We start from the raw sequence: 25,907 nt of genomic DNA, 5'->3' as shown, positions 1-25,907 counted from the left end.
AAACAAAATGTAACGAACAAGACGATATACATATGTGAAATGAAAAGACAAGGATCATAGTGAAGAATGTAAAGAGATAACACTTTCTTTAGAAGATTATTAACGAATAATTGTCTTTTTAATGTATCTATTTTATGTAAAAATATATATTTTAAGTACAATATAATATGTGATATGATTACTATTTAATATTTTGTTAATTAAATATTTTATAACATTTTTATTTAATATAGAGCTAAAATGGTAATCTAACATTGTACTTTGATGCTTTTCACTTTTAGTAATATATGATGATATGATATATATATTGGGTGTTAGATTGGGACACCTGATGCGTCTGAGCAGCTTACATATCACGCAAACTCTCAAAGTCTACATTTATCATAAGCAGGCAAACAAGAACCTCAACTCTGAACCAATTACATTCATTGAAATTCTTGCCGCTTTTAACACTCAGGTAATTCGTCTTCATCCTTCACATATGAATGTTCAATCAATGGTTATGTCTTTGGAGTACTAATTTATGAAATTATTTTCGATTTCTTTGGGGATCTAGGGTTTTCTTGATTTATTGGTTCGATTTCACAGCATCTGATTCTCTAAATGAAAACTTTAGATTCTTGTGTCTAAACTTTAGGGATCTAGGGTTTTCTTGATTTATTGTTCTTGAATTGTAATTCGTGGATTTAGGCGGTGAGGATGTCGACGCCGGCGAGGAAAAGATTGATGAGGGATTTTAAGCGGTTACAGCAGGATCCGCCTGCTGGCATCAGTGGTGCTCCTTATGACAACAATATAATGCTTTGGAATGCTGTTATATTCGGGTATGCATGCCTATGGATTAAATCATTGAATTCGGCTACGATTGCTCTTGTACTTCTTTCTTTTTGACTTATGCACTTCCGTTTCTTGTTTCTTTTTCTTGGAATGCAGTCCTGATGACACACCTTGGGATGGAGGTGAGGAAATTCTTCTTCATTTACAATCTTTTTATACCTGTATCTTTTTACAATCTAAGATACGAATTGAAGCATATTTTTGACTCTTAAGTCCATCATATAAAACCTGAATGCATAGTTACACACCTCCTTGTACTTAACTTTGTGATTTCTGTGTTCCTTTTAAATGCATAAATTGCACTTTGAGACACTTGTCTATGTGGATGAATATCTTGTGTTGATACAATCACTGCCACCTGAGTAATGCATATATTTTGTGCTTTTCCAGTGAAGAAGGTTTGAATCTGTGTTTGTGTTGCATGACCATTTTCCCACCATAATTAAGATTTGCTCTCTCTTTTTCATCCATGATTTTCCTCTTTCACTAAAATGGAGGATACAGGCATGTCTTGTTTGTATGGGCAAGAACCCTCAGATTTATAGCATGCCCTTCCACCCCAATTTTGACTAGTAAATTTCTGATTTGTATGCAGGTACGTTTAAGCTGACACTTCAATTTTCGGAAGATTACCCCAACAAGCCTCCAACGGTTCGATTTGTATCCAGGATGTTCCATCCGAATAGTAAGTAGCCTAAGTAACGTTGCATTATCTTTCTCTCCCACTCTTCACACAGTTCTAGTCCATAGAACAAGTAGAACTTTCAACTTTAATCTTAGGTTGCTTATTCAGTTTATCTTGTGGTGCCAAGACTAATAGTATCGACAAGGAGTTATATCAACTCAGGGACCTTTTTAAGTTAGTTATAGTGTTAGTATTGCGTCTCACACCGCGTGAACTGAGAAGGAAGCCAGCTTCCTAGTTTTTTTAATATCCCACATAGGCCACACATTCTGCATCACCTATCAATCCCCATTTTGAAATTCATTGTAGTGCACTCCCTCCCTCTGTATCATCCTATCCTGCCCTTCACCACCAATAGGCCATTTGTATATCTGTGAAGAAATTCCTCAATCTTCTATTATTCCTAGTCCTTTATTGCTAGTCTAAATTCTGTGCCATGTAGTCTGTCACCATGCCAACTCTTGTGGAACTATTTTGCTCAGAGTTGCACCACAGAGCCAGTCTATCTGAGACCTAATTCTCATGCCTATATAATAATAAAGAATGTAAACAAAGTGCCTTTCCCCTTCATTTATCTCTTAAGCATATCGATGCCTATTCCCACCAGTTTCTATTGAACTCCTATCATTGTCTTCACAGAGCATTCTCCTCCTGGGAATTCCCACCAGTCTTCACAGAGCATTCTCCAACAATACCGAACAGTGGACATATGTTATGTGGTTATATCAGATAATGAGTTTAGTAGTTTATTCCCCTTTCCCTTTAAAGACATATCAACTCTTACATCCACTCAACCTTTACAGAGGTCGTCCCATATATCTGTAATTGGTAATGTCATCGTTTCAGTTCTAATGAGTATTTTGGTGTGACACTTTCTTCAATGATTATGATATTTTGGTGATTGAAATGTTACAAGAATGTTTGTAATTATCATTGCATACAGAATCCTCTGTTTCTTGAAGTTATTTGTTTGAGTATTTGTTTCTTGGGAGTTGTTGAATAAGAGAGAATTAGCCATATTCTGGTAGCTGCTTGGGTTGTGTGTTATTGAATATGCTGTGATTCATGTGAATGTAAAGTTGTGTATGTGTTAAGACCTACAGCTTAGTATTTCTTCCATCTTATACTAGATTAGGCAGGTACTTTATTGATTTTTAGTTTTATTTTTTTTGCACTGAATAAATTGGTCTCAAGATTTGATCTTGCCATTTTACATGCATAATGCAGTCCAAAGTATGCGAAATATAAGCTTATACATTTTTCAAAGCATCAATTTAGTGGAGAAACTTATCAAAAATAAAATAAAATAGTGGAGATATCAATATAGGGAGCAAAATGCCTTGTAACAAAATGAAATAAATTCGGATAAAGAACAGTAGAAGTACATGGGAACTTTTAGCTGAAATTTTAGCAGATGTACTTGTGCCACACCCACGATACTCTTTTCCCTCAAATATCCTAGTTTTGCCACACCTATTTTTCTTGTCTTTTATTTACACCTGGCAGTCCAAGCAATTGGAGCTCAGCACCTACGCAATCGGAGCATTGTATTATTTTATGTTTAAGTATTGGCTTATTGAGAGAATTGATCTAATGTGTGTGTATCAATTAGATTTATGCTCTGTTTATTTTTCATTTGTGCCTTTGCTCAGAAGTTAATTCAAGATCTCCCACTCATTCAAAATGGATACTTCTTGCCTTCTATATTAGCCTCGATTCAACTTTACACATAAAAAAGGCTTGAATTCTACTTTGTGGCCCTTGTCATGCAAAGTATAAATTTGAGTAGTTTTTAGATTTGCTGATTTCTCATATCACTGTTTATCTATCTATTGGTCAGTTTATGCCGATGGAAGTATTTGCTTAGACATATTGCAAAATCAATGGAGTCCTATATACGATGTTGCTGCTATACTCACTTCAATCCAGGTATGTTGATATTGTTATTAAATGCATCATTGTGCCTCGGGCTGTGCAGAATTTTAAAGAAATGTAACATGTAAAGTTTATTTCTTGGTGTCTGTTTTATTTTATTATAAGCCCCTTTCCTTTTTTACTGCCTTGTCTAGCTTTGTGTCCTGTATTTCATATAATGCACTAATAGTTTACCACTAGTAAGACATGATATCTGTGTGGTCAAGTAGCTCATTGTCCTGTACTCCTGTTGCTGTTAGTGGACACTCATTGAGTTATTCTCCCCTTTGCATTTCTCTGTTTGAACATGGATAGTGTACACTGATGAGAATAGGAAATCTGTAATTTTGGATAAGTTGGGAATGGAGACTTCATTATTTGATTCAGTGAGATGACAAAATATTTCCGTAGATGCACATACTGTGTTTGATATCATTTTTTACGAGTGGTAAATTAATTAATTTAACAAATGAATAAAGTAACTAAACAAAGAACTTGCTCTATAGCAAACAGTTCAGGTCCTTGGTTCTTAAACATTGAATATGTCTCTACATGCTGGAGAGGCAAGTTTTTTTCTGTTTTGTTAAATTTATTTGGTTCAAGCAGTTCTTACTTATACTGTGATATCGTTCTGTCTATTTCACATTATGTTTCATCTAGGCGCTAACTTGGGAGTTTAAAACATCTTCTGTCACCGCCATCTTTGTATTGTGTTTCCATAGAAGTCCAGTTCAATTTTTTGGTCGGTAGAGTTTTCTACAGCATCTGAATCATATCATTTTTTTAATCAAGTAATTGAATTCTGATCCTGTCTGGTGTGAGAGTGGAGTCGAGTCAATTCATAAATGAAACTGAACTGAGAACGCATTAACTTTAGCATCCCCTAATGTTTGACTTTCTTGAAATGCAGTCTTTGCTCTGTGATCCAAACCCAAATTCGCCAGCTAATTCAGAAGCAGCTCGCATGTTTAGTGAGAACAAGCGTGAGTACAACAGGAAGGTGCGTGAGATTGTTGAGCAGAGCTGGACGGCTGACTGACATCTTTCTGGCTGAATCTGTTACAAGAGATTTTTCTGGTAGGGTTGCCAGGTCAAGCTGCAGTGTTCTCCATGCTGTTGCTACATTAATAATAAATGTAGCATGAAATTGTCCTTTTATGTGCTGTTTAGAAACTCTGATTGTCTTTATCTTCATGTTCTGTTACTCTGATACAGTGTACATATTGATCACTTTGTATTTTAATTGTATGAAACTCTTTTCTGTTGGTCATCATGAGACCTCCAAAATGGAAAATGGATAAATATCTGATATTTTTATTTACCAATGTAAATTGTGCAATATCATTCATTCGACTCAACAAAATAAATTCTTAGTAGAAGTGGGCTTTAAACACCAACTTTGAAGAGATAGAGGAGTCAAAATTCTTGTGCCCGTCTGAGTTTCAATTCAGGCAATGAGATGTGTTGAAAAAAAAGGTAGTGGAGAATTGCAGGACTAGCAATCACTTAATATTGGATCTGCAGTGACACTCACAATATGTCAAAAAAGTATTATGAAACCTCATGAAGAGACATACCACTACCAGTGTATGCCTTTTGGAGCTTCTGAATTTCTATTGCTCTTATATTACTTGATTCCTAATCATGATCTTTACCTATAGAGTTTTACAGGCGTGCCTCACTGCTTGGAGAAACCTCCATTGTGTGGTTGACTAATCTGTTTCGACTATGTTGCTTGCTAATGATGAGCCAGAGTTTGAGGTATTGCCTTTAGCCTGAAGTAATCTATGCTATCCCAGTGAGATATTTTATTCTCTCAAGCCTCTATTGTCTTCTTTTTGCAATTCCTATTCGATGATGTTATTTTACACATTAAAAAGAAATCGTCATGTTAGCTAGCAATTGTCATATGTGTGTGTTTCTTTTTAATTTTTTTTTAAAAAAAAAGTTTAGGACGAGTGGATGATATTCCTCCTTGTTGGATATTATTATTATTATTAATAATAATCGTTGTCTGTTAGCTTGGCTGTCAGTTTCATGTGACTGAAAATCCAATATTACTAGAGAGTTTCTTTTATCTCGTAAAGAATAAAGTCGGTGAAGTAAGCTTTTTTCCCGTTAGAAGATAAGTGCCGTCACTCCACTTGTTTGCTTAAGTTTGGAAATTAACAAACCGTCGGTGGCATATACTCCTTGCATCTAACACGCTGCTCCATTCCTCTACATGTCACCCATAACTTAACGAGTGACTCAACATAGTATCTCCGGGGGTTCGTGCAACACAGTAATCGATAGATAATTATGTGATCTTACGTTTAAATTCTATATCAGGTGATTTTTTCTCATATGTTAAAATGAATTATTATACTATTTGATACTTGTGTTGGTGAGAAATAATTATTAAGTTATGATGTATTGTTCGTTTAATTAATTAAAGCTGGAAGAATCATTTACTAGGAGTATATGTTTTAAGTTAAAAGAGTTTGAAGTGATCATCTAATGTTTATGTTTATTGATGATGAGCACATGGGTGTGTGTTGAAGGGCCCTCCATCCCTATAGGTAAGTTGAGGAATAATGAGATGGACTCATTTTTTGTTTGGTGTACCTAATGAAGGAACCAAAGGGGACCGCATCTTTAAATCATTACAAAGTGATTATTAATGGACTGGGATGCTCTTGTCTTTCCATTTTATCAAAAATTGGAGGCTTCTTCTCTACATCCCTCTCATCGTATCTCCAATTAAACGATGCTTCTTCTCTAGTGCAACACTTGCCCACTAAAATATTCATTTGTCCTTTTTATGTGTCTACATATAGATATATATGAAATATCAACAATACCTCATCTTTTATATATTTATATTTACGAGATCAATCATTATTTTTTATATCCTAACAAAAAATAATTATAGAAATTTCAAGATAGATAAAACTTCTTATCGAATAGAATTTCTCATAAAAACTCTTACTAAGGAAAAAGTCAGATATTGTATTATACTTTAGTATGGTAATATTTAGCACCAATAATAATAATTCCCTTGCTCTATTGCTTCTTGAAATCAAAGGGACCACTTTGAGAGAGCTTTCGAATTATTACCTTTTGGGTACTTAAAAATTTGTTAATTGAACACGTATTATCACTGATGTGGTAATTATATCTCCTTTTCTTTTGTGGGATTTTCTTTTTACATGAGTAATCTGTAATGACATTTATTGATTTACATTTGAATGTTAGGTCCCTCTATAAATAGTATCACATTAACATTACTTTTGCTTCTTTTTTTTTTTTGTACTTTTCCAGTTTCATATTATTTTATATAATGAGTCTTTCCCCCCTTTTTCCTTTCACAATCACATGGTTAACACTAGAAAATACCAAATAGACGGCATGAACAAAAAAGTACTGAAATTTGAATGATCGATATGTTATAATGTTTTGTCATCTGAGGAAATTGTTTTGTTTCATGTTGAAAAAGGAACAAAACAAAAACAAATGAGTAGAGAAGACCACATAGACAAAAAAAGAACAAAATGTATTGAAATTAAAATTATCATATTGCTATTACTGTTTTAAAAAAGTGACACCTTAACTAATGAAGGACTTGTTTTGTTTTGTGAGTTTAAGCGTTTGATTACGACGTGGGTGAGATTAACATAATTTTATATATTTAAGGAATATTTTTAATTTTTTTCTGTAAATAATAATACTCCCTCCTTTTATCTGTATTCATTCATTTTTGTCTTATTAATTTTAGATTTATTTTTAATATATCATACAAGTAAAAATGGACAAAGAAAGAATAGTTTCATAAACCAATAACGCAAACGACGCAGTGTGCCTTAATGAAAAGTTTTAAAAAGTGGATTAGCAGGAAATCACCAACTTTACTAAAAGTGATAGTATAACAACTCCAGTATACATTTGTACTCTATCGTATATGTACAGACTCCATCATTGTTCACGTCCAACTACTACTGCTACACAAATCCCAGAGAGAGAGAGAGAGAGAAGCGGTGGAGGGGTCCATTTTTCCTCAAGGTATGGATGGCTATGGCCATATGGGCCATTCTTAGCAACTCCAATTTTTATTTCCTCTTAGCTTTCATCTCAGTCTACCTGATTCTACTGAACAATTTGTACCTCTCTTCTTCTTCAATTTCTTCTTTCAGCTCATCTATGCCAAGTTTCGGATCTTAAAACAGGAGCTTTCGTTTCTGTTCTTCAGGTACTTCTCAGATCTGAGCTACATTTGCTCCGAAAACCCTACTACACCTTTTGTTTTGCCTTAATTTTGGATTTTTTGTGCTTTTACTACAGATCTTGTCTTGATTTAATGTCATACTCGTTTTAGCATTCTGATTCCGAGTTACCAGACTCTGTTTTGCCTATTTGATATGTTTTTTCTGGAAATTGTTGTGTTTCTTCTTCGGATTTGCTATTAAGTGTATTGACAGGAAGAGGACACTGTTTACAAATTTACATTATGTTTCTTCATTTCTGTTAGTTTGATTGCTGGTGTAGTAGTAGTAGTAGTAGTATGCGCCGTTGTTGTAATGCTGACTCAGAGTGACTGGTGGTATTGAGGCATTCATTTCAGTATGAGAAATGCTCTAGTGTCCCTACTTATGATATGCAGCTCCCTAACTTTAGTTTATAGATCTTCGCCATTTACAGCTGTAGCTGATTAGCTGGTGTGTCTGTTGATTCTATTTGGGAAGAGTTTGGTTATCCTTCAGAGATTGTTTTGAAGTTGAATTAGTGCATATTACCTCATGTTTACTTGTTTTAAGGAGAACTTATATTGAATAATGCAGGATTCAGTTGAAATCCTCTTTAATTCAGCAGCTTGCTGTCTGCAATGGGGAAAAAATCTCCTGCCAAGTGGATCAAGGCCGTGCTTTTTGGGAAGAAATCATCCAAGTCTCATTTATCAAAGGTAAGAGAATATTTCTAATTGTGTCATAATTCAACATTGTCTGGGTTCTAAAAGACATTTCTCTCTTGTTCCTCCTTTAATAATTAATGGTGGTTTCCTAACTATGTCTGATTGTGTTCTCCATGATAATAAGTTTCTCACATTGTCATGAAAATTCTACTACTCGTTTGGTTCGACCTGGTTTTCAGCAATTTGGCTTCTTAATTAATTGTCACTGGTAAATGAGACCATACCTTCCCCTCTCTTTCTCTTGCTGTCTCTCTCCATTTATAAAGTAGTAAGAACGTTCTATATTGTTTGATAACATTTAGGAACTCTGGCATGAAAAAATCTAGAATTAGAGTGGGTAGAGAAACGACTTGGTAAACCAAGATCTTTAGAGATTTCAACATAATGCATGTTATTTTAATTTTTTATCCTATATTGTTAAGTTACTTCTATGTGTTGTATGAAGGATGCTTCGGGTGAGAAAATATCTTCTGCAAAAGCGCCGGTGGGGGATCTCTCTCTTGATTCACCAAGTTTGGATCTACCAGTTCAGAATTTTGATAATGGTGGTGACCAGGCTGGATTGGAAAAGGGTACAAGCACTGACTTTGCATGTGAAACCGCCTCATTATCCTCTGCAACACATGATATAGAACCGCATGTGAATGGGACAATCTCCACAGATGATGCTGAGCTGAAAAGACAAGAGCATGCTGCCACCATAGCACAGGCAGCCTTTAGGGGATACTTGGTACTGTTTAATTACAGAATTTACAGCTTTAATCTCTAAAAAAACGTGTACGATTATTATGATTTTAATTCTGTTTTCAGTTATTCACTCTAATGAACAGCTTCTCTGTTAGATTGTAGAATATTTGAATGTTTATGCGTGCAATGTATAAAATCTGTAAGAGTTTAGAATTTTTTCTTCTGTGTATGTGAGACAGTAGAATTTATGTGATCCTCTACATTGCCATTGCTTGTGGGGGCACTTGGGTTCTAAATTATCTGCTTGTGTAAATTAGTTCTGCATTAGATAAGAAACCTTTTCTGTTAACTCAAATAATCAATCAACACTTTTACCATGCCAGCATACTTTTTCTTGAAAGCCCATAGCTTTAGCCTTTATGTAGAACAAGCTAGTTGGACTTAAAATTGAAGAAGCTTCGATGTCTTTTCCTCCTCTAATTTCAAAGCAGGATCTGCCTTTCAATTGTTCTTTTCTCTGAAAGGACCGTGTCCTTATCCACTTATAACTTTCCTCAGGCTCGTCGGGCTTTTCGAGCTCTCAAAGGCATCATAAGGCTACAAGCCCTTATTCGTGGGCACTTGGTAAGGAGACAGGCAGTTGCTACTTTACGCTGCATGCAGGCGATTGTCAGGATTCAGGCATTAGCTCGTGGCCGAAGGATTAGACTCTTAGATCCTGGGCATCAGCTGCTCGGAAAGTATAATTTTGAGGAACTTAAGGTAACTCTTGCAATACAGGTCTTACTAAATTCTCTTTTTCCCTGACTTGCTTGTATTCTCATTCCTTTTGTTTTTGTAAAAGCATAGGCATTAAAACAAGATGGAGTTGATATTTACTGGGACATATACAGAGTTGGTTTGGCTTAAATATTAGTCTTGTAGGGAACTTGACTTACCTGTAACGCTATTAGTGATAGAAGAAGTAACTTAGATTTAGTTTTATTTTAAAACATCATGTCCATATTTTAGATGTAAATTGGCAGCCAATTCAAACTAATAATTGTTAAGAGTGGAGTAACTGATTTTCATGTTTGTAGTAGTGTGTCAAACAATTGGGACAAACCAAAAGAGGAAGTGCACATAACATTTGAATAATTCAAAAGGAACTGCACATAAAATTGGACGATCCAAAAAAGAGTGCAAAGTACTAAAACTAAAATTTGGATTTCTTTTCATCATTTCTTCATTTTTTTTTACTTTGTTGTAACATAGAATGAGTAGGAATCTGCTACTGCTTTTCTTTCCCCCTTGTTTCAACTTTGACAGATTGTAGGAGCTATTTCAAATTTATTCATGTTGGTACAGATATTGACTCTGAGTTCCATGTATTCTTTCTTTAACCAGGATCCTGAGCAGAGGCCTGCAAAACTGACAGCTTATGCATTTCCACGCAAGGTATTGCTGAACTATCTGTCCTTTTTTTAACTGACAAGTTATCGTTGCATCACAGATTTTTCCTATAAGGTGTTGTTTCTTTTCTTTTTCTCCTTTTGGCCCTAGGTTAGGATGGAGTTGAGGACCTGTGTGTGGCTGATAATGTATTTAACTAGGAGATTGGGGTTAGAAAATCATGATGTTGCTTCATCCTTTTACTTTTGGGTTTTTATACTTTTATGGTAGACGATGGGTCAGGGAGGTGCCAATAAACAGAGAACAAAGTATAAGGTGATGGGTATGGGAAGTTATCCGCGCTGCTTATATAAGGTTGAGGAACCTTGAAAATAGTCCCCAATGTAATAAAAGGAGGGGGTGAGTAAAGATTAAATAAAACTGGAGTAACACATCTTAAAAGGTTAGAAAATCTGGTTTCTGATACAGGTTCAACATTCTGTATATCCAGAGTGCAAAGGTGTTGCTGATTTGTCTGCATCATTGCTTTCATTTACTGCAGTGTGGCTGCAGACTGAAGGGTGCCTCTTTGGATTCTTATGTGATCTGCAACATTTTGCATGTCTTTTACTAACGCTATTTGTGCTAATCTAAAGAAGGTTTTTGCCTGCCATTATTTTCTGAGAAAGTTGAACAAGTCGTAAATCCATCTTTGATGCCTTAATAGAATGACCATCCTAGATCTGAGGCTTTGCAAAGGAAGAGTTGGAAGTTGAGCTGAAGTTACTTATTATGAAGAGAGAGAATGTTGCTTTGAATATCGAAGCCTGACCCATAGTATGTGCATCACAAAGGTCCAATGGATATCCATATACTGCTGATAAAAATGAATCCATATACTACCTAAAGTGGATTTGAAGGGTCAGGAAGTCTAAACAATTTGGGGGGTGGGGGGAGGGTAAAGTCCGACTGTACGAGAGTTAACTCATCTAATGATCAGTATGAATTCTAACATTTTGTAATTCCTTGGAATAAAATTAGCATTTCTCAAAATTGCACGCAAAGTACTAAAAATATGATCAATTTAAACCACCTTTTTTGAAATGATCGTTGTAAAACAGTTAAGACTCATAGTAATAATGCCAACTATTTGGGACCGTGAAGTATTTCTTTAGTTTTCTGATGTAGACACAATTCTGTATTTGATGGTAATCTCTTGCTTGTTTTAGCTTCTTGTGGCAGTGCCAACAGCCATGCCTTTGAGCCTTCAGTATGATGAGTGCGAACCTAATTCAGCTTGGCAGTGGCTTGAAAGATGGTCACTATCTCGCTTTTGGGAACCACTTCCACAACCAAAGAAAGTAGTTGGAGCAAAGTCGCTGAAGAAACAGGGTAACAAGCCGAGTGTTGAAACAGAAGCTGTACGACCAAAACGAAGTGTCAAGAAGGTTCTTACAGCATCAAATGGAGATGCTTATGCCGTTAGTTCCTCTGAACCAGAAAAAGCTAAACGCAACCCAAGGAAATTCTCGAATCATCACATAGAGCCAGTGCAGGATCAGCCTCAAAATGAACTTGAAAAAGTCAAGCGCAATTTAAGAAAAGTTTCTGCAGCTTTGGCAACATCTTCAGAGAGGTCTGAAACAGAAATTGAGAAGGTGCAACAGACTCCTAATCTGGCTCAGGCTCAGGCACAGGCCATAGCATCAAAATCCTCAGCTCCAGATGTTGTTGAACAAATGATGGTTAATTCTTATGAGAAAACGAGTGATTCAGTTCCTGAAATCGAGAAATTGGCTGAAAGTGAAGCTCCTTTACCTGTAGCAGTGGATGAGCCAAGTGATATACTGCACGATCATCCTACCACTGAGCAGCAGCAGTCGGAGGATGTTAACAACACCACAAACAGCCCAGTTGTCAATGAGGAACTTAGCTCGATGGAAGATCAGACTACCAAAGAAAGAATTAGGAGGAGGAAGTCTCTCCACACTAAGCCGGACAATTCTGAGAATATTTCACAGAATACACCAAGTGTGCCTAGTTATATGGCTGCTACTCAATCTGCTAAGGCAAAGCTTAAAGCTCAAGGATCTCCCAAGGTAAGTGATGATGGAGCTGAAAATGGGTTTGTTCGGCGTCATTCTCTACCATCCTCTGCCAATGGCAAATTCAACTCATTGTCACCTCGGATTCAAAAACCAGGGCAAGCAAATGGAAAAGGTGGAAACAAGACCAGACCGATGTCCTCCTCGAAAGACGGTAAGAAAAAATGATTAGGGACCTTTTAGTTACAAGTTGGTAGCTCTACATGTTTCTTGCTATCTGATTGTTTCCAATAGCTGAGTACATAATGAAATTGTCGTAGGTTGATGTGAGTTCTCTGTTTGGGCCTTTGTTATTTTGTGTTACTTTGAAATGTTTTTTCTTTTCTTTTTTCATTCAAGCTGAATGAGTAATATAGTTGGGAATTTTCAAATTTGATCTTGATCAAACCCAAGAAAAGTATGTGCTTGCTTGTTTTCTCAAGTGACTTGTAGAATAACTTGCTTTTTAAAAAAAAATAAAAAATGATGTATGGTAATTATTAATGTTTGGGTCTGGATGAGGTGCGTCATTCTTTCTTTCTGACCATTCATAAAGTCAAGACAACAAGAAGAAAACGGAATTCTCAAAAGTAAAGTAAAGTAAATTGCATGCACTGTTTCAAATGTTGAAGACTCCATATGTAAAATGGTCTGACATTTAGGGTGTGTTTGGTATGAAGGAAAATGTTTTCCTGGAAAACAAGTTGATTTTTGACTTATTTTCTTATGTTTGGTTGGTGAGTAGAAAATATTTTCCGGAAAAGATTTTTAGTGTTTGATTTATGAATGATTTTTTTTTTTGAGAAATATCTTTTATTTTTACTAGGATAGAAAATAAATTTTGAAATTGAAAATATTTTTTAAAAACAAACTTAAATTTTTTTTTTTGGGGGGGAGTGGTAGGGGGTGAGTGGGTGGTGGGAGGTCGAGGGTAAGGGTGAAAAAATGAAATTTTGAAATTGAAAATATTTTTAAAAACAAACTTAAAATTTTTTTGGGAGGGGGAGGGGGAGGGGGTGGGGGTGGGGGTAGGGGTGAGGGTGGGGTAAAAATATTGAATTTAAAAACAAACTTTAAATTATTTTTTTTTGGGGTGGTTGTGGGGACTGGTTTGAGGGTAGGGATCAAATAAATTGATTTTTTCAACAATTTTTTTTTTAATTAGAAGTTGGAAGAGAATTTTGGAAAATATTTTCCTTAAGTTTTGAAGGGAAGTCATTTTCCTTAAATTTGAGGAAAATGAGTTGATTTAGAAAACATTTTCCAAAACATTCAACCCAACCAAACATGAGAAAATTGGAAAACATTTTCCGGAAAATGTTTTCCTTCATACCAAACACACCCTTATTCTTTATTCTTCATTGTGATAGTCTTATGCCTTTATCTTTTGGTAAATGGTTCTCTTAGATCATTTCAGAATTGATGTGTTATAATAAGCTCATTTACTTTCATCAATTTGGAACACACTTCACTGACTCAATGATTATGTTTTGGCTCCCTCTTCAGAAAAGGTGCTTCCTGGTTGGAGGAGATGAGTTCAACATTCTGCTTACTCAAGGAACTTTAGTACCGCATGTGTTGTTGACATCAATATTTTCTGTATTAGGTTAAATTTGCAAATTCCAAATAACCGTTGTTTGATATCGTAAGCATCTTTATCATGTTTCTATTAGTGTTGTTGGGGTGTTTGCAGTTATTGTATAGTTGAGACTCTGTACTTGGTTTAACAGGATTTCCTTGATATTCTTTATCTTCCTTTCCTTTTTCTATTAGCCCCATATGCCTTGTATCTTGAGTGAAGAACATTCGGCTCTTTTGGTCTCAGTGAGATTTTATTCTTATGTGTATATCCCCTATGCATAACCTACTGAGTAGCAGAGAATATACACATTTCTATTCACAATTTCACTTCATTGTGTGGTACTGACTTAAAAAAGGGTGGACAAGAAGGTGGAAGCCGTCCCCTTCAAATGTATTAGTTACTCGTACTAATGACCGTAGCTGGTGGCTCCACTCTCATTTGACCACAATATTGTAGCATACATATCTGAATAGCTCTATTTCAATCACAGAGGCCATGGGAAGAACTGCCCCCCAGAAGATTGGAATATACATTCTTTAGTTGTGTATATATATATATATGAGAAACAAGTATCGACTTTGGGGAAGAAAACAGAAAAGAGAGACGTGGACAGATACTTGAAATTCAAGGTTCAATGTGACGAAATTTTTTATCATGGTAGAGGCACAACCAACAAAAGGTGTGCGAGGCTCCATTTATTTTTTGACACATGAATAGTGGGCCATTTATGTACTTTAAACCGAAACTAAAATAACAAAAAGTAAAATAATACTGTATTTATAATTAATATATATATTATCAGATACTATAATACAATTCATTGAATAATGATAAAAATATAATAAAAAATGACTGTAGGGTCCACATTTTATACTTGTTGAATGCTCATTTAATCAAATTCTTTGTAATGGTGTTTATTAAATCAAATCATGGTCTTGTTAATTTTATTAAAAATCAAAATTACATATTTTGATGTTCAAACTGAATGTGTATTTTTTTAATAAAAAGTTAACGTTTTCGTTGATGTTTAAAAAATGTTGACATCCTCGTTGATGTTCAAAAGAAATAAAAAAAATTAGTTTTTCAGATCGTGATTCTCTTTTTATATCTAGCCATCTTTAATTAAAATAACTTATTATTTCACAAATTTAACAATAATCATATAATATTTTTTAAAAATTAAAATAAACAAAATGTACTCGAGAGAATAGTTTAAAATTTTATTAAACAAATTAATGATCAAATTGTAATGATGATAAAAATAAAATATAAACTATATTAAATCGTAGATTCTACATCAACTGAAATTTTGTTATTAGGATAAGGATACTTTTTAAAAATTATTTCTTTGAGTAGTGATACTTTGTTTTAAACAATCATCTTCACAATAATAATATAATTAATTTTTTTTTTTACTTTCCTTCAAAAGGTCTAAATTAAAAATAAGGTAACAATCAACATTTCAGATCGTAACAATTAAAATAAAATTACTACATTTTAAATTCACAATAATTATGATTTTTTTTTTTTTAAAAAAAGTAGCAAACACACATAATTTTTCTTGCATTTTTTATATTTGTTCAACTCAATTTATGTGTAAATATATTTTCTCTCTCTTGTTAGTTGTAGAAAGTTCTTGCTTTAAAGTAGAAAAGTATATAAATGGCCCAACTTATTCATATGTCAAAAAGTAAATAAAGTCTCACACACCTTTTATTGATTGTGCCTCTATCATGATAAATTTTTTCCAATGTGACAGGTGGGACATAATCTTTTTGAATTTTGATCACTCCCTCAGTCTCAAATTTATATGTCCCGGCCTTTTTTAAGAAAATATAAATTAGGAGAATTTTTTGATTATTTTATGCTCATTGATGTCTTATGATATTAAATATTTCTTTTCTTGTTTATTTATAGTTTTTAAAAATAATTATTGCTAAGTATAAAATGAGGTATTAGTTATGGTTGCATTAATTATATATAGATTAGTTTTATACATTATTTGGTTTGATGCATTAAAATAACATGCATTGCATAAAAAAAAATTATTTACAAAGATACCCTTCACTATTATGATGAAAACACTGTAAAAAGGAATTTGAGGGGCAATTGAATCTTTAATTGAGTTAATGCATGCATGCATTAAAATCATTACATTGCTAATAACTAAAAATTCATGGTATTAATAATATACAATAGAGTGTATAATTGTAATACCCAAGACTAATATTTTTTTTTCCTAATACACACTACCAAACAACCCCTTAATTATGTCTGAAAGAGGGAAGGTTTTTTCTTTAAATACACTCACCATAAATTAAAGAGAAGTATATCATTTTCAATATCTTTTTAATGAAAGACATTGGTCTTTTTAAGAGGAAGGGCTAGGAGTATAACCTCATCATTAATAACTAGATTAGGGTTTTGGGATCTCCTTAAATTAGCAGGCAAATCTCACATTTTCTTCAAATTTCATGTGTTTGTCATCATCTGAGTTAAAAATTATACCTTTGTCATCATCAGACAGTCGTCTTAGGCTTCAGGTTATTTCCTGCATTCACTTGTGTTCAATTTGATTTTGCCCTATGCGGGTCGGAGTCTTGGTTGACGGTGGTGGTGGTGGGGTGATCCCTATTAATTTGTATCTCATCTTTTGGTCAAGGTATTTCTTTTTAGATGAGGTTTTTGTTGCTTTCTTATTTTTAGTAAAAAAAAAGATAAACGTGGTGTACTTTATTCAATTAAATATCTAAATTTATTTCCATACACCAAAAAAAGTTTTTTCACTGATACTGTTCTGTACATTGTAAAGTTGAAGATTATGACTTGCTGAAAAGCGTTAATTTGAATTTAATATGCTGCTGTCTTAAATTTAAAGATTACTTGATTGATTATATACTTTAAAATTCAAGAAAATGTGATTGATTTTAATATGTTTTATTTTATGCTAAGACTCATGGCAACTTGAATGCCATTTTTGTTGTTTACAAGTCAACACAAACGGCTACTTTGGGATTAAACAATACATAAAACAACTTGCCTCTGTGTAAATCCAAGACTACACACACATCACTATCTGCTGACAAAGTCTTCTTTTGTGCACATGTACTTGTATATTAAGACTAGAGGATACCATATCTTCTTCTCACACACACTCTTGAGAGTTGCTTAACTATGTCTTTCAAGATTAATCTGTTGATCTGTTTTTTCATTCTTCATCTATGGGCTGCTGCAGGACACAAGATAGGAATTTATGAGATCAAGAAAGGAGATTTCTCTGTTAAGGTCACTAATTATGGTGCCAGAATCATCTCTGTTCTTCTTCCTGATAAGAATGGTATGTTTACATAATCAATTCGGAGGCGGATTCAAGATTTTAGTTTGATGAGTTATATTTTCATGATTCTTGGTTCTTAACTGCACTATCTGATTCTTGTTTCAACTTTCTTGATGTGTTATCTTGCTTTGTTCTTTTCCAGGAAAAATAGGTGATGTTGTTCTTGGATATGACACCATTGGGGAATACGTGGTTAGTTTCACTTTGTTCTTTTTCTAAAAACTTCTTACTGTTCATCATTTTCTCATTAGGGAAAAAGACCAACAGAGAAAGAGCAGTGAGAAACATTTGTGGGATTAACAGTTGTTTGTTTGACACATATCATTTGTCGGATTAACAACTGTTTCTTTGATACAGTGTCTAATTGTAGCTCTTTACCAAAAAGACCGTGTTTTAGCCTATAGTGTGTAACCTAAATTCCCATGGTTTTTTTGGGACTAATGTGAAGAAATTTAGACTGGAGAAAAGTGGAGATAGATGATTCTCTATCGTTTGAACATCAGATTTAGGTGAATTGTAAAAATTCCTCTTGTTTCTTTTCTGAAACAAAATCTTGTGCCTAATATACAAAAAGTTTTCAGTAAAACAAATTCATTGAAGAGAACTATGATTCTGCTGCCCCTATGCCATTTTAGTGCACTTTAGACTAAAAAGTATGCTTAGCCGAGCTGGCTGGCACTATGAACATTCACAATGGGGTGGACCATCATTGGACATATTAGGCCTCCTCTTTCATCATTTGAGCTAGCTAAAAGTAAGATGCCTTATTTGTGTGTTTGTATTTGTTTAACTTAGCAGTACACCATATTTTGAATACATAAAGGCATCCAAAGGGATTTTTGATTTTTGGATACTCCACCTAATGCATTTAAGTTTTACATTTGATACATTATCTCATATGACATAAAAACCAACATTGGCAAGCTCATTTAACAGGTTTCACATGTGCCTCAATAATGTCATATTCTAAGTTAGTAGAGGGGGCATAAAGAATGTCAAATTTCAAAATTCTTTCCAAAAATCAATGGATGAGAATATGGAGTCAGCCTCTTGATACTTTACAAATCTATATAGGAATAAACAAATGTGAAAAACTTTTGTGCAGAATGATACGAGTTCTTTTGGAGCTATTGTTGGAAGAGTTGCTAACCGGATTGGTGGTGCTCGATTTACTCTGAATGGAACCCTTTATAAGCTTATCGCCAATGATGGCGAAAACACACTGCATGGTATCCTCACTAGATTTGCTTTCTCTGCGAATTTCACTTCCATAATAGGCAAATTTCATTCCTCTTATGTAATTGAAAAATGTAGGTGGCCCTAAAGGATTTGGCCATGTTGTTTGGAAGGTGAGCAAGTACAAGAAAGATGGTCCCCATCCTCGCATTACTTTAACCTACCACAGTACTGATGGTGAACAAGGTGAATACATCTGCTTGGTTAATGGTTATTCCACAAGACAATTTTAATTCTTCTTTATTTTTTTAAACTTTGTGCCAAGTCAAACTAGACAAGCAAATTGAAATGGGTGGAGTCCTTTTGAAGAACATTCTGAATTGAATAAACTCCATTGTTTTCTCTTGTAGGATTTCCTGGTGATCTTCTTGCCTCTGTTACCTATGCATTGGAAGACCCTTACAAGCTTAGTGTGGTAATGAAGGCAAAAGCTCTTAACAAGGCCACTCCAGTTAACTTGGCTCAACATGCTTATTGGAACCTTGGTGGACACAACAGTGGTGATATTTTGTCCAACGATATTCAAATCTTTGCTTCACACATCACCCCGTTAGATCAACATTTCATTCCAACTGGAAAAATCGCCCTTGTCAAGAACACGCCCTATGATTTCCTTAAACCCCGTAAAGTTGGGAGCCAGTTCAAGAAACTCCAAAATGGATATGACATAAACTATCCACTAGACAGCACTGAAAAACTGAAGCCCACAGCAATAGTTCACGATAAAAAGTCAGGAAGAGTGATGAGCTTACAAACGACCGCACCTGCTGTCCAATTATACACTGCAAACACCCTTGTAAAGAAGGGGAAAGGTGGATTTGTTTATCAGCCTTATTCAGCCATCTGTTTGGAGACTCAAGGATTCCCTGATGCTGTAAATCACCCAAATTTCCCATCAACAATTGTGACTCCGGAAAATCCCTACTTTCACAAAATGCTGTTTACGTTCTCAATTAAGAAATATTAGAATGCTATTTTTTCTATCAAGGTGACATGTCCTTTGTGAGTTGTGACAAATAAAACACCTGCCATTCTTATTCAATACAGTTGTGCTTGGCTGGAGTTTCCTAAGAACTGTTTTCAAACATGTTTGGTGAGTGTTTGCATGTGGACTCATTGCTTTTGGAGTGAAAAAAATTATTTCTTTTCTTCTATGTTGCTAGACTCTCCAAAATTGTTGTTGTACCCGTGTTGGATTCTTCAAAATGCTCTACTTTTGCAGTATCGGATATACATCCGTCAGGGTTTTTGAAGAGTCTGAGCATAGCTTTTCTTAGAGCAAATCAAAGTGTGTACCTCTATTGTTTCAGGTTAATAGTTTTCATTGAGTTCTCTAATCACATTACTCCATATAAATAGTTAACAGTTTCATATAATATTTGCTTATTTAGAATCAAAATGTGATTTCCACCTTTTATAGATAACTCTGAAAAAAACAAGTGTGTGCAATCCATCACTGTTAATTTTTAGCCCTAGTGTCAATATTGGGATGAAAAGCCAATCTGGTCACTGTTTGGTTTAAGTGTCAAAATGAAAATTGGTGTTAATTTTAAGGGACCACTTGTGTATTTGGCCAGCCTTAAATAATTGGAATGGTTAACTTCACGTGAGTTAATATCCGCGCAGCTGACAAGTTCTGATTTGTGCACATGCAAACTGCAGTTAATAAACTTTTTCACAATAAAGTGAAAGGATAAATGTTTACCATACTCAAAAGAAAAAAAGTAAGGCCAAGGATATTAGTGGAGTACACATTCAAGGCTGAACGAGTTTGTCACTCAGACATTCTGAAGTCTCAAAATTACTAGAGTTGACTATGCCTTCAAAGATTAATTTGTTGATCTGTGTATTCATTCTTCATCTGTGGGCTGTCATCAGTGTTACAGGGCAAAATGTAGGGGTCTATGAGATCAAGAAAGGAGATTTCTCTGTTAAGGTCACCAATTATGGTGCCAGAATCATCTCTGTTTTTCTTCCTGATAAGCATGGTATGTCTATCTTTCTCGTTATCAATTCAGAGGCAGATTTAGTATTTAAATTGAATGAGTTCTATTTTTATGGTTCTTAGCACTCTAACTTGTTCTACATTTGAACTTTCTTGAAGTGTTTATGTCAACTGTTATCTTTTGTTCCTTGAAGAAATCAGTCTTATAGTCTCTTGCTGATCCTTTACAGGAGAAATAGGTGATGTTGTTCTTGGATACGACACCATTGAGGAATACAAGGTTAGATCGCTTTGTTCTATTTTAATGATCAATCTGAATTTGCTCCTTTCTAAAAGCCTTTTAGTTCATTTTCTCCTTTCTTTGATTGCCACTGTTGTTCTCTGTGACTCTATAGCAATTGTGCCATGTCAAAATTCATATCCAATTATTAACAGTTTTTTACTTGACACTGTCTAGTTGTAGCTCCTTCCTAACAAAAACAGCGATTCTAGCCTATAGTATCTAACTCAAAACCTTCCAGCTTATGGGCTTGATGTGAAGTACATTGAATGAAACTAAGACTGGCAAAAAGTCCTCTGCCCCTTTGGAGTTATACATTCTAATTCTCTCTGGATTCAATGAACGCTCCTTAGTTTGAACATCAAATTTTAGGAAATCGTAAAAACTCCTCTTGGTTCTTTTCTTAAATGAAAATTTGGGCCTAATTTTAACTGAAATTTCCGACAAAACACATTCAACAATCATAGTAATAGTACAGAACTATAATTCTGTTTCTACGTCATTTTAGCATACTGCACACTAAAATGTATGCTTGTCTGAGCTGGTTGACACTATGAAAATTCACGTTCTGAAGCATCTAACTGGTGGACCATCATAGTGATATCAATGCTCCTATGCTGTGTGGTAATGCTTGTATGGCTCATAGGATGCGCCTTAGCTAAAAACCAACCATTTGCCTTCATTGTTCTTATTTGTGTGTTTGTTCAATTCAACTGAAAATTTTCAGCTGCGGCCTATATTGCATTAAGTTTTAGATTGGATAGTTAGATTATTTCACATTGTTACCAGATCAACATTTGGAATGAGAAAGAGTTTTGAATTTAATAATGTCCCATTTTAATTTCAAGTCTTCTATGGGATGAGTCATTTGATACGTTGAAATCTTCATACACATAAGAGATAAAAGTAATTTTGTGCAGAATGATACAACTTCTTTCGGAGCACTACTTGGAAGGGTTGCTAATCGGATTGGTGGTGCTCAATTTACTATGAATGGAACCCTTTATAAGCTTGTCGCCAATGATGGCGCAAACACACTGCACGGTATCCTCATTACCATTTCCTTTTACCTTTGCTTTCTCTTCCACTTTCACCTCCATATACCCAACTTTCCTTCCTCTTAGAGCTTCAAAAATATAGGTGGCATTAAAGGATTTAGCCGTGTTGTTTGGAATGTTAGCAAATACCAGCAAGATGGTCCCTATCCTCACATTACTTTAACCTACCACAGTGCTGATGGTGAAGAAGGTAAATTAGTTATTCCACATGACAATCACATTGATTAATTTCCTTTTGAAGATACAATATGAATAGAGTAAAATCCATTGTTTTCTTTTGTAGGATTTCCTGGTGATCTTCTTGTCTCTGTTACCTATGCATTGAAAAACCCTTACAAGCTTAGTGTGGTAATGAAGGCAACAACTCTGAACAAGGCTACTCCAGTTAACTTGGCTCAACACAGTTATTGGAACCTCGGTGGACACAACAGTGGTGATATCTTGTCAAATGTTGTTCAAATCTTTGCATCACACATCACTCCAGTAGACCAGAGCCTCATTCCTACCGGCGAAATTTCTCCTGTCAAGAACACACCCTATGATTTCCTTAAACCCCGTGAAGTGGGGAGCCAGATCAAGGAGCTCCAAAGTGGATATGACATCAACTATGTAGTCGACAGCACTGAGAAAATGAAGCCGGTGGCAATAGCTTATGATGAAAAGTCAGGACGAGTGATGGATGTACAAGCATCTGCACCTGGTGTCCAATTCTACACTGCAAACTCCCTTAATCAGAAGGGAAAAGGTGGATATGTGTATCAGCCTCATGCAGCATTGTGTTTTGAGACTCAAGGGTTCCCCGACGCTGTGAATCACCCAAATTTCCCTTCAACAATTGTGACTCCAGGGAAGGCCTACGTTCACAAAATGTTGTATACATTCTCAATCACGAAATACTGGAATTCTTATTAGTTTTTTCCTCCATCCCTTGTGTCTTTAGTATTTAAAGCATAAAATTGATACTTTTTTGTCAAGTTATATGTTCTCTATGACAAATAAAACACCTGACACTGTTTTTGGAGTGGATAATTTTGTATATCCGTTGAGTGTTCTGATATGATAAACCATGGGTGTGACTCTGATACCACGTTAGAAAATGTATTTTGGGCTTAACCCAACCCAAGAACTAGTTCATCGAGGAGAGGATTGTCAAGACCAAATAAAAAAGTTCAAATTTCCTCATCCCACTGATATGGGACTCAGCACAACTCAAGGCCTCCTTCCTCTCATTGATTTGAGTGATTTAACGAACAAAGCTATGAACTCTGAATCTTATGAGAGAGGTCCAGTCCATTTTAGTTTCCATTTTAACTCTACTGTGCTAAATTAACACCTTTTAATGAAGTTGAAGGGCCAAAACTGGAAGCTAAATTTTGGGGCATATTAAAAAGTTGAATTCAGGAAATGGTGGATCATGTGATTGAGTATAATATATCTTTCAAGGCAAAAATTTCTCCAAGTTTTTAATTATTTCCAGAATAAGAATCATGCCAATCGTGGGTACCATTTTTTTATAATTTACAAGTCAGCATAAACAGCTACTTGTTCATGTAACAATACATAAAATAATGAAATGGCTAACTTGACTCTCTCAATCTTAATTAATACTGCACACTCACCATTGTCAATTTTTAAGGGAGAAATCCCATTTTTGCGCACATTATTTGACAGACAAGTTCTTTTCTTTCTCACATGCACATAATAATCTAATCCCAATAGAGTATAATAGTGCCACATGAATTGGAGAAGCATAATTAAAGTCAGAAGAAGCTGTCAGTAAAAAACACTCAAAATTTGCTTTCCTGCAGTAATTTCTTTATCATAATAAGTTAAGTACTTAGGTAGGACGAATCTATTTTTTTTTTAATTTTAAATTTGTTGAGATATATATATATTTTTTTTTGAATTCTTGTTATGCAGATTATATTTTTCAGTCAATAAAACTATTGACAGACAATTTCAGTCAAATATTTTTAACCTCTTTTGTGGCACTATCTTATAAAAAACCAACACAAAGTCTCAAAACCAGAGGAGCTGATTATGTCTTCAAGGGTTATTAGTGTGTTGATCTGCTTGTTCATTTTTCATCTGTTGGCTACTGGTAGTGTATCAGGCTGCAAGATAGGGGTCTATGAGATCAAAAACGGAAATTTCTCTGTTAAGATCACCAATTATGGTGCCAGAATCATCTCTGTTTTTCTTCCTGATAAGAATGGTATGTATTTGTTTCAATTTTCTTGATCTGTATTTGTTTTTTGTGAGTTCTTGAAGAAATCAGTCATAATCTTGTCTTGCTCCTTTTCCAGGAAAAATAGATGATGTTGTTCTTGGATATGACACTGTCAAGGAATACATTGTTAGTTCACTCTCTTCATATTTAATAGATGATGTTGTTCTTAGGCTACTCATAACGCGCACAAAGCATCCCACGATATGCATAAACTAATATGAAAGTGATTTTGTTTTGCAGAATGAAACACGTTATTTCGGAGCCCTACTTGGAAGGGTTGTTAACCGAATTGGTGGTGCTCAATTTACTTTGAATGGAACCCTTTATAAGCTTGTCCCTAATGAAGCCAATAACACAATTCATGGTAATTCTCATTACGTTTCCTTTTTACCTATGTTTCTCTAACATTGTTATAACCTCCATTTTTACTCATTTCCTTCCTCTTATGTAATTAAAATGCAGGTGGCCCTAAAGGATTTAGCTTTGTTGTTTGGAAGGTAAGCGAATACGTGCAAGATGGTCCATGTCCTCACATAACTCTAACCTACCACAGTGCAGATGGTGAAGAAGGTAAATAAATCTTAGTGCCCTTTTGAAGAAAGCTATATATGAATTTGATGAATCATGTCAATTAATTGTTTTGTTATAGGATTTCCTGGTGATGTTGTTGTCTCTGTTACCTATGCATTGAAAGATCCTTACAAACTTAGTGTCGAATTTAAGGCAAAATCACTGAACAAGGCCACTCCGATTAACCTGTCTCACCACCCTTACTGGAACCTCCGTGGTCACAAGAGTGGTGACGTCTTGTCTCAAGTTGTTCAAATCTATGCATCACACATCACCTTAGTTGATGAACAGCTCATTCCTACAGGGGAAATCTGCCCTGTCAAGAACACGCCCTACGACTTCCTTAAACCTCGTAAGGTAGGGAGCAGGATCGATAAAGTCCAAATTGGATATGATAGAAACTATGTACTCGACAGCAATGAAAAAATGAAAGCAGTGGCAATAGTTTATGATAAGAAATCAGGAAGAGTGATGGATATACAGGCGAGTGCGCCTTGTGTGCATTTCTACACTGCAAATTGGATAATTAATGTAAAAGGGAAAGGTGGATTTGTGTATCAGCCTCATTCAGCATTGTCTTTGGAGACTCAAGGGTACCCTGACGCTGTAAATCACCCAAATTTCCCGTCCACAATTGTGAATCCAGGAAAAACTTATGCCCACTCCGTGTTGTATACTTTCTCCATCAAAAAGTAGACTTGGCCTGTATCCTCTTAATAATTTTGTCTACTTCAATTGATTTCTGTATCAAGGTTATATGTTCTGTGACAACTAAAACTCCTACATTAGTAAGGAGACATAAGTTCGATTTCTAAGGGCAAATCGGTAATTAAATAATGATATTATCCCCTTTGGGCTAAATTCATACTACGACTCACACCAACAAATGTATTTATAAATAACTCATTTATCTTTTCAGTAATTAGTGTGGGTACATTAATGAAATATGCCTTTTTATAACTTAATTGATATTATTTTTATACACTCTATCAAACTGACACGTTGTAGTTGACCTCATATCATGGGCAGTCATACCCGGAAAACACTGAACGCAACCAAAGGAAATACTCATGATGTTTGCTAATGCGGTTCAAGTGCCAAAATTTAAAACTAAATAATAAGCAAAAAGTTTTTATAATCACG

The 25,907-nt window shown here is 34.8% G+C and overlaps 5 protein-coding genes across 6 annotated transcripts; all 5 read left to right on the top strand.

The window, feature by feature from the left end:
* Nucleotides 1–323: 323 nt before the first annotated feature.
* LOC125848950 (ubiquitin-conjugating enzyme E2 2-like) lies at nucleotides 324–4,706 on the top strand. Its single transcript, XM_049528921.1, has 6 exons — nucleotides 324–457; nucleotides 691–824; nucleotides 934–959; nucleotides 1,433–1,522; nucleotides 3,363–3,451; nucleotides 4,347–4,706. The coding sequence occupies exons 1-6, from the start codon at nucleotides 332–334 to the stop codon at nucleotides 4,473–4,475; spliced, it is 594 nt and encodes a 197-aa protein (XP_049384878.1). The 5' UTR covers nucleotides 324–331; the 3' UTR covers nucleotides 4,476–4,706.
* Nucleotides 4,707–7,395: 2,689 nt separating this feature from the next.
* Nucleotides 7,396–14,276, top strand: LOC125846784 (protein IQ-DOMAIN 31-like). Of its 2 annotated transcripts, XM_049526388.1 has the most exons (8): nucleotides 7,396–7,477; nucleotides 7,609–7,664; nucleotides 8,254–8,375; nucleotides 8,830–9,114; nucleotides 9,630–9,833; nucleotides 10,458–10,508; nucleotides 11,672–12,701; nucleotides 14,033–14,276. In XM_049526388.1, exons 3-8 carry the CDS (start codon nucleotides 8,298–8,300, stop codon nucleotides 14,059–14,061), a joined length of 1,677 nt encoding a protein of 558 aa, XP_049382345.1. In that variant the 5' UTR covers nucleotides 7,396–7,477; nucleotides 7,609–7,664; nucleotides 8,254–8,297; the 3' UTR covers nucleotides 14,062–14,276. The 2 variants fall into 2 exon arrangements, with proteins under 2 accessions (XP_049382345.1, XP_049382344.1); XM_049526387.1 differs by lacking the exon at nucleotides 7,396–7,477 and having other exon boundaries at nucleotides 7,509–7,664.
* Nucleotides 14,277–17,159: 2,883 nt separating this feature from the next.
* Nucleotides 17,160–19,835, top strand: LOC125846328 (uncharacterized). Its single transcript, XM_049525725.1, has 5 exons — nucleotides 17,160–17,445; nucleotides 17,588–17,637; nucleotides 18,551–18,674; nucleotides 18,760–18,867; nucleotides 19,032–19,835. The coding sequence occupies exons 1-5, from the start codon at nucleotides 17,283–17,285 to the stop codon at nucleotides 19,646–19,648; spliced, it is 1,062 nt and encodes a 353-aa protein (XP_049381682.1). The 5' UTR covers nucleotides 17,160–17,282; the 3' UTR covers nucleotides 19,649–19,835.
* A 560-nt stretch (nucleotides 19,836–20,395) lies between these two features.
* On the top strand, nucleotides 20,396–23,000 carry LOC125846324 (uncharacterized). Its single transcript, XM_049525721.1, has 5 exons — nucleotides 20,396–20,669; nucleotides 20,857–20,906; nucleotides 21,827–21,950; nucleotides 22,047–22,154; nucleotides 22,248–23,000. Exons 1-5 carry the CDS (start codon nucleotides 20,498–20,500, stop codon nucleotides 22,874–22,876), a joined length of 1,083 nt encoding a protein of 360 aa, XP_049381678.1. The 5' UTR covers nucleotides 20,396–20,497; the 3' UTR covers nucleotides 22,877–23,000.
* Nucleotides 23,001–24,004: 1,004 nt separating this feature from the next.
* Nucleotides 24,005–25,578, top strand: LOC125846326 (uncharacterized). The gene is made up of 5 exons (XM_049525723.1): nucleotides 24,005–24,179; nucleotides 24,271–24,320; nucleotides 24,435–24,558; nucleotides 24,657–24,764; nucleotides 24,844–25,578. The coding sequence occupies exons 1-5, from the start codon at nucleotides 24,005–24,007 to the stop codon at nucleotides 25,458–25,460; spliced, it is 1,074 nt and encodes a 357-aa protein (XP_049381680.1). The 3' UTR covers nucleotides 25,461–25,578.
* Nucleotides 25,579–25,907: the final 329 nt, after the last annotated feature.

Source organism: Solanum stenotomum, chromosome 12 (assembly GCF_019186545.1).
Source record: "Solanum stenotomum isolate F172 chromosome 12, ASM1918654v1, whole genome shotgun sequence".
In the NCBI taxonomy this organism is placed as follows: domain Eukaryota; kingdom Viridiplantae; phylum Streptophyta; class Magnoliopsida; order Solanales; family Solanaceae; genus Solanum; species Solanum stenotomum.
The sequence above is the reverse complement of the archived record's forward strand: the minus strand, read 5'-3'. Positions and strand labels throughout refer to the sequence as shown.

Coding starts and splice junctions, on each gene's coding strand:
- LOC125846784 (XM_049526388.1), top strand. CDS start 8,298: ATGGGGAAAAAATCTCCTGCCAAGTGGATCAAGGCCGTGCTTTTTGGG. Junction 9,115..9,629: donor CAGCCTTTAGGGGATACTTG/GTACTGTTTAAT, acceptor AACTTTCCTCAG/GCTCGTCGGGCTTTTCGAGC. Junction 10,509..11,671: donor CTTATGCATTTCCACGCAAG/GTATTGCTGAAC, acceptor TGCTTGTTTTAG/CTTCTTGTGGCAGTGCCAAC.
- LOC125846324 (XM_049525721.1), top strand. CDS start 20,498: ATGCCTTCAAAGATTAATTTGTTGATCTGTGTATTCATTCTTCATCTG. Junction 21,951..22,046: donor TGGCGCAAACACACTGCACG/GTATCCTCATTA, acceptor TCAAAAATATAG/GTGGCATTAAAGGATTTAGC. Junction 22,155..22,247: donor CAGTGCTGATGGTGAAGAAG/GTAAATTAGTTA, acceptor TTTCTTTTGTAG/GATTTCCTGGTGATCTTCTT.
- LOC125848950 (XM_049528921.1), top strand. CDS start 332: ATGCGTCTGAGCAGCTTACATATCACGCAAACTCTCAAAGTCTACATT. Junction 960..1,432: donor TGACACACCTTGGGATGGAG/GTGAGGAAATTC, acceptor ATTTGTATGCAG/GTACGTTTAAGCTGACACTT. Junction 1,523..3,362: donor CAGGATGTTCCATCCGAATA/GTAAGTAGCCTA, acceptor TCTATTGGTCAG/TTTATGCCGATGGAAGTATT.
- LOC125846326 (XM_049525723.1), top strand. CDS start 24,005: ATGTCTTCAAGGGTTATTAGTGTGTTGATCTGCTTGTTCATTTTTCAT. Junction 24,180..24,270: donor TTTTCTTCCTGATAAGAATG/GTATGTATTTGT, acceptor CTCCTTTTCCAG/GAAAAATAGATGATGTTGTT. Junction 24,321..24,434: donor ACACTGTCAAGGAATACATT/GTTAGTTCACTC, acceptor TTTGTTTTGCAG/AATGAAACACGTTATTTCGG.
- LOC125846328 (XM_049525725.1), top strand. CDS start 17,283: ATGTCTTTCAAGATTAATCTGTTGATCTGTTTTTTCATTCTTCATCTA. Junction 18,675..18,759: donor TGGCGAAAACACACTGCATG/GTATCCTCACTA, acceptor TGAAAAATGTAG/GTGGCCCTAAAGGATTTGGC. Junction 18,868..19,031: donor CAGTACTGATGGTGAACAAG/GTGAATACATCT, acceptor TTTCTCTTGTAG/GATTTCCTGGTGATCTTCTT.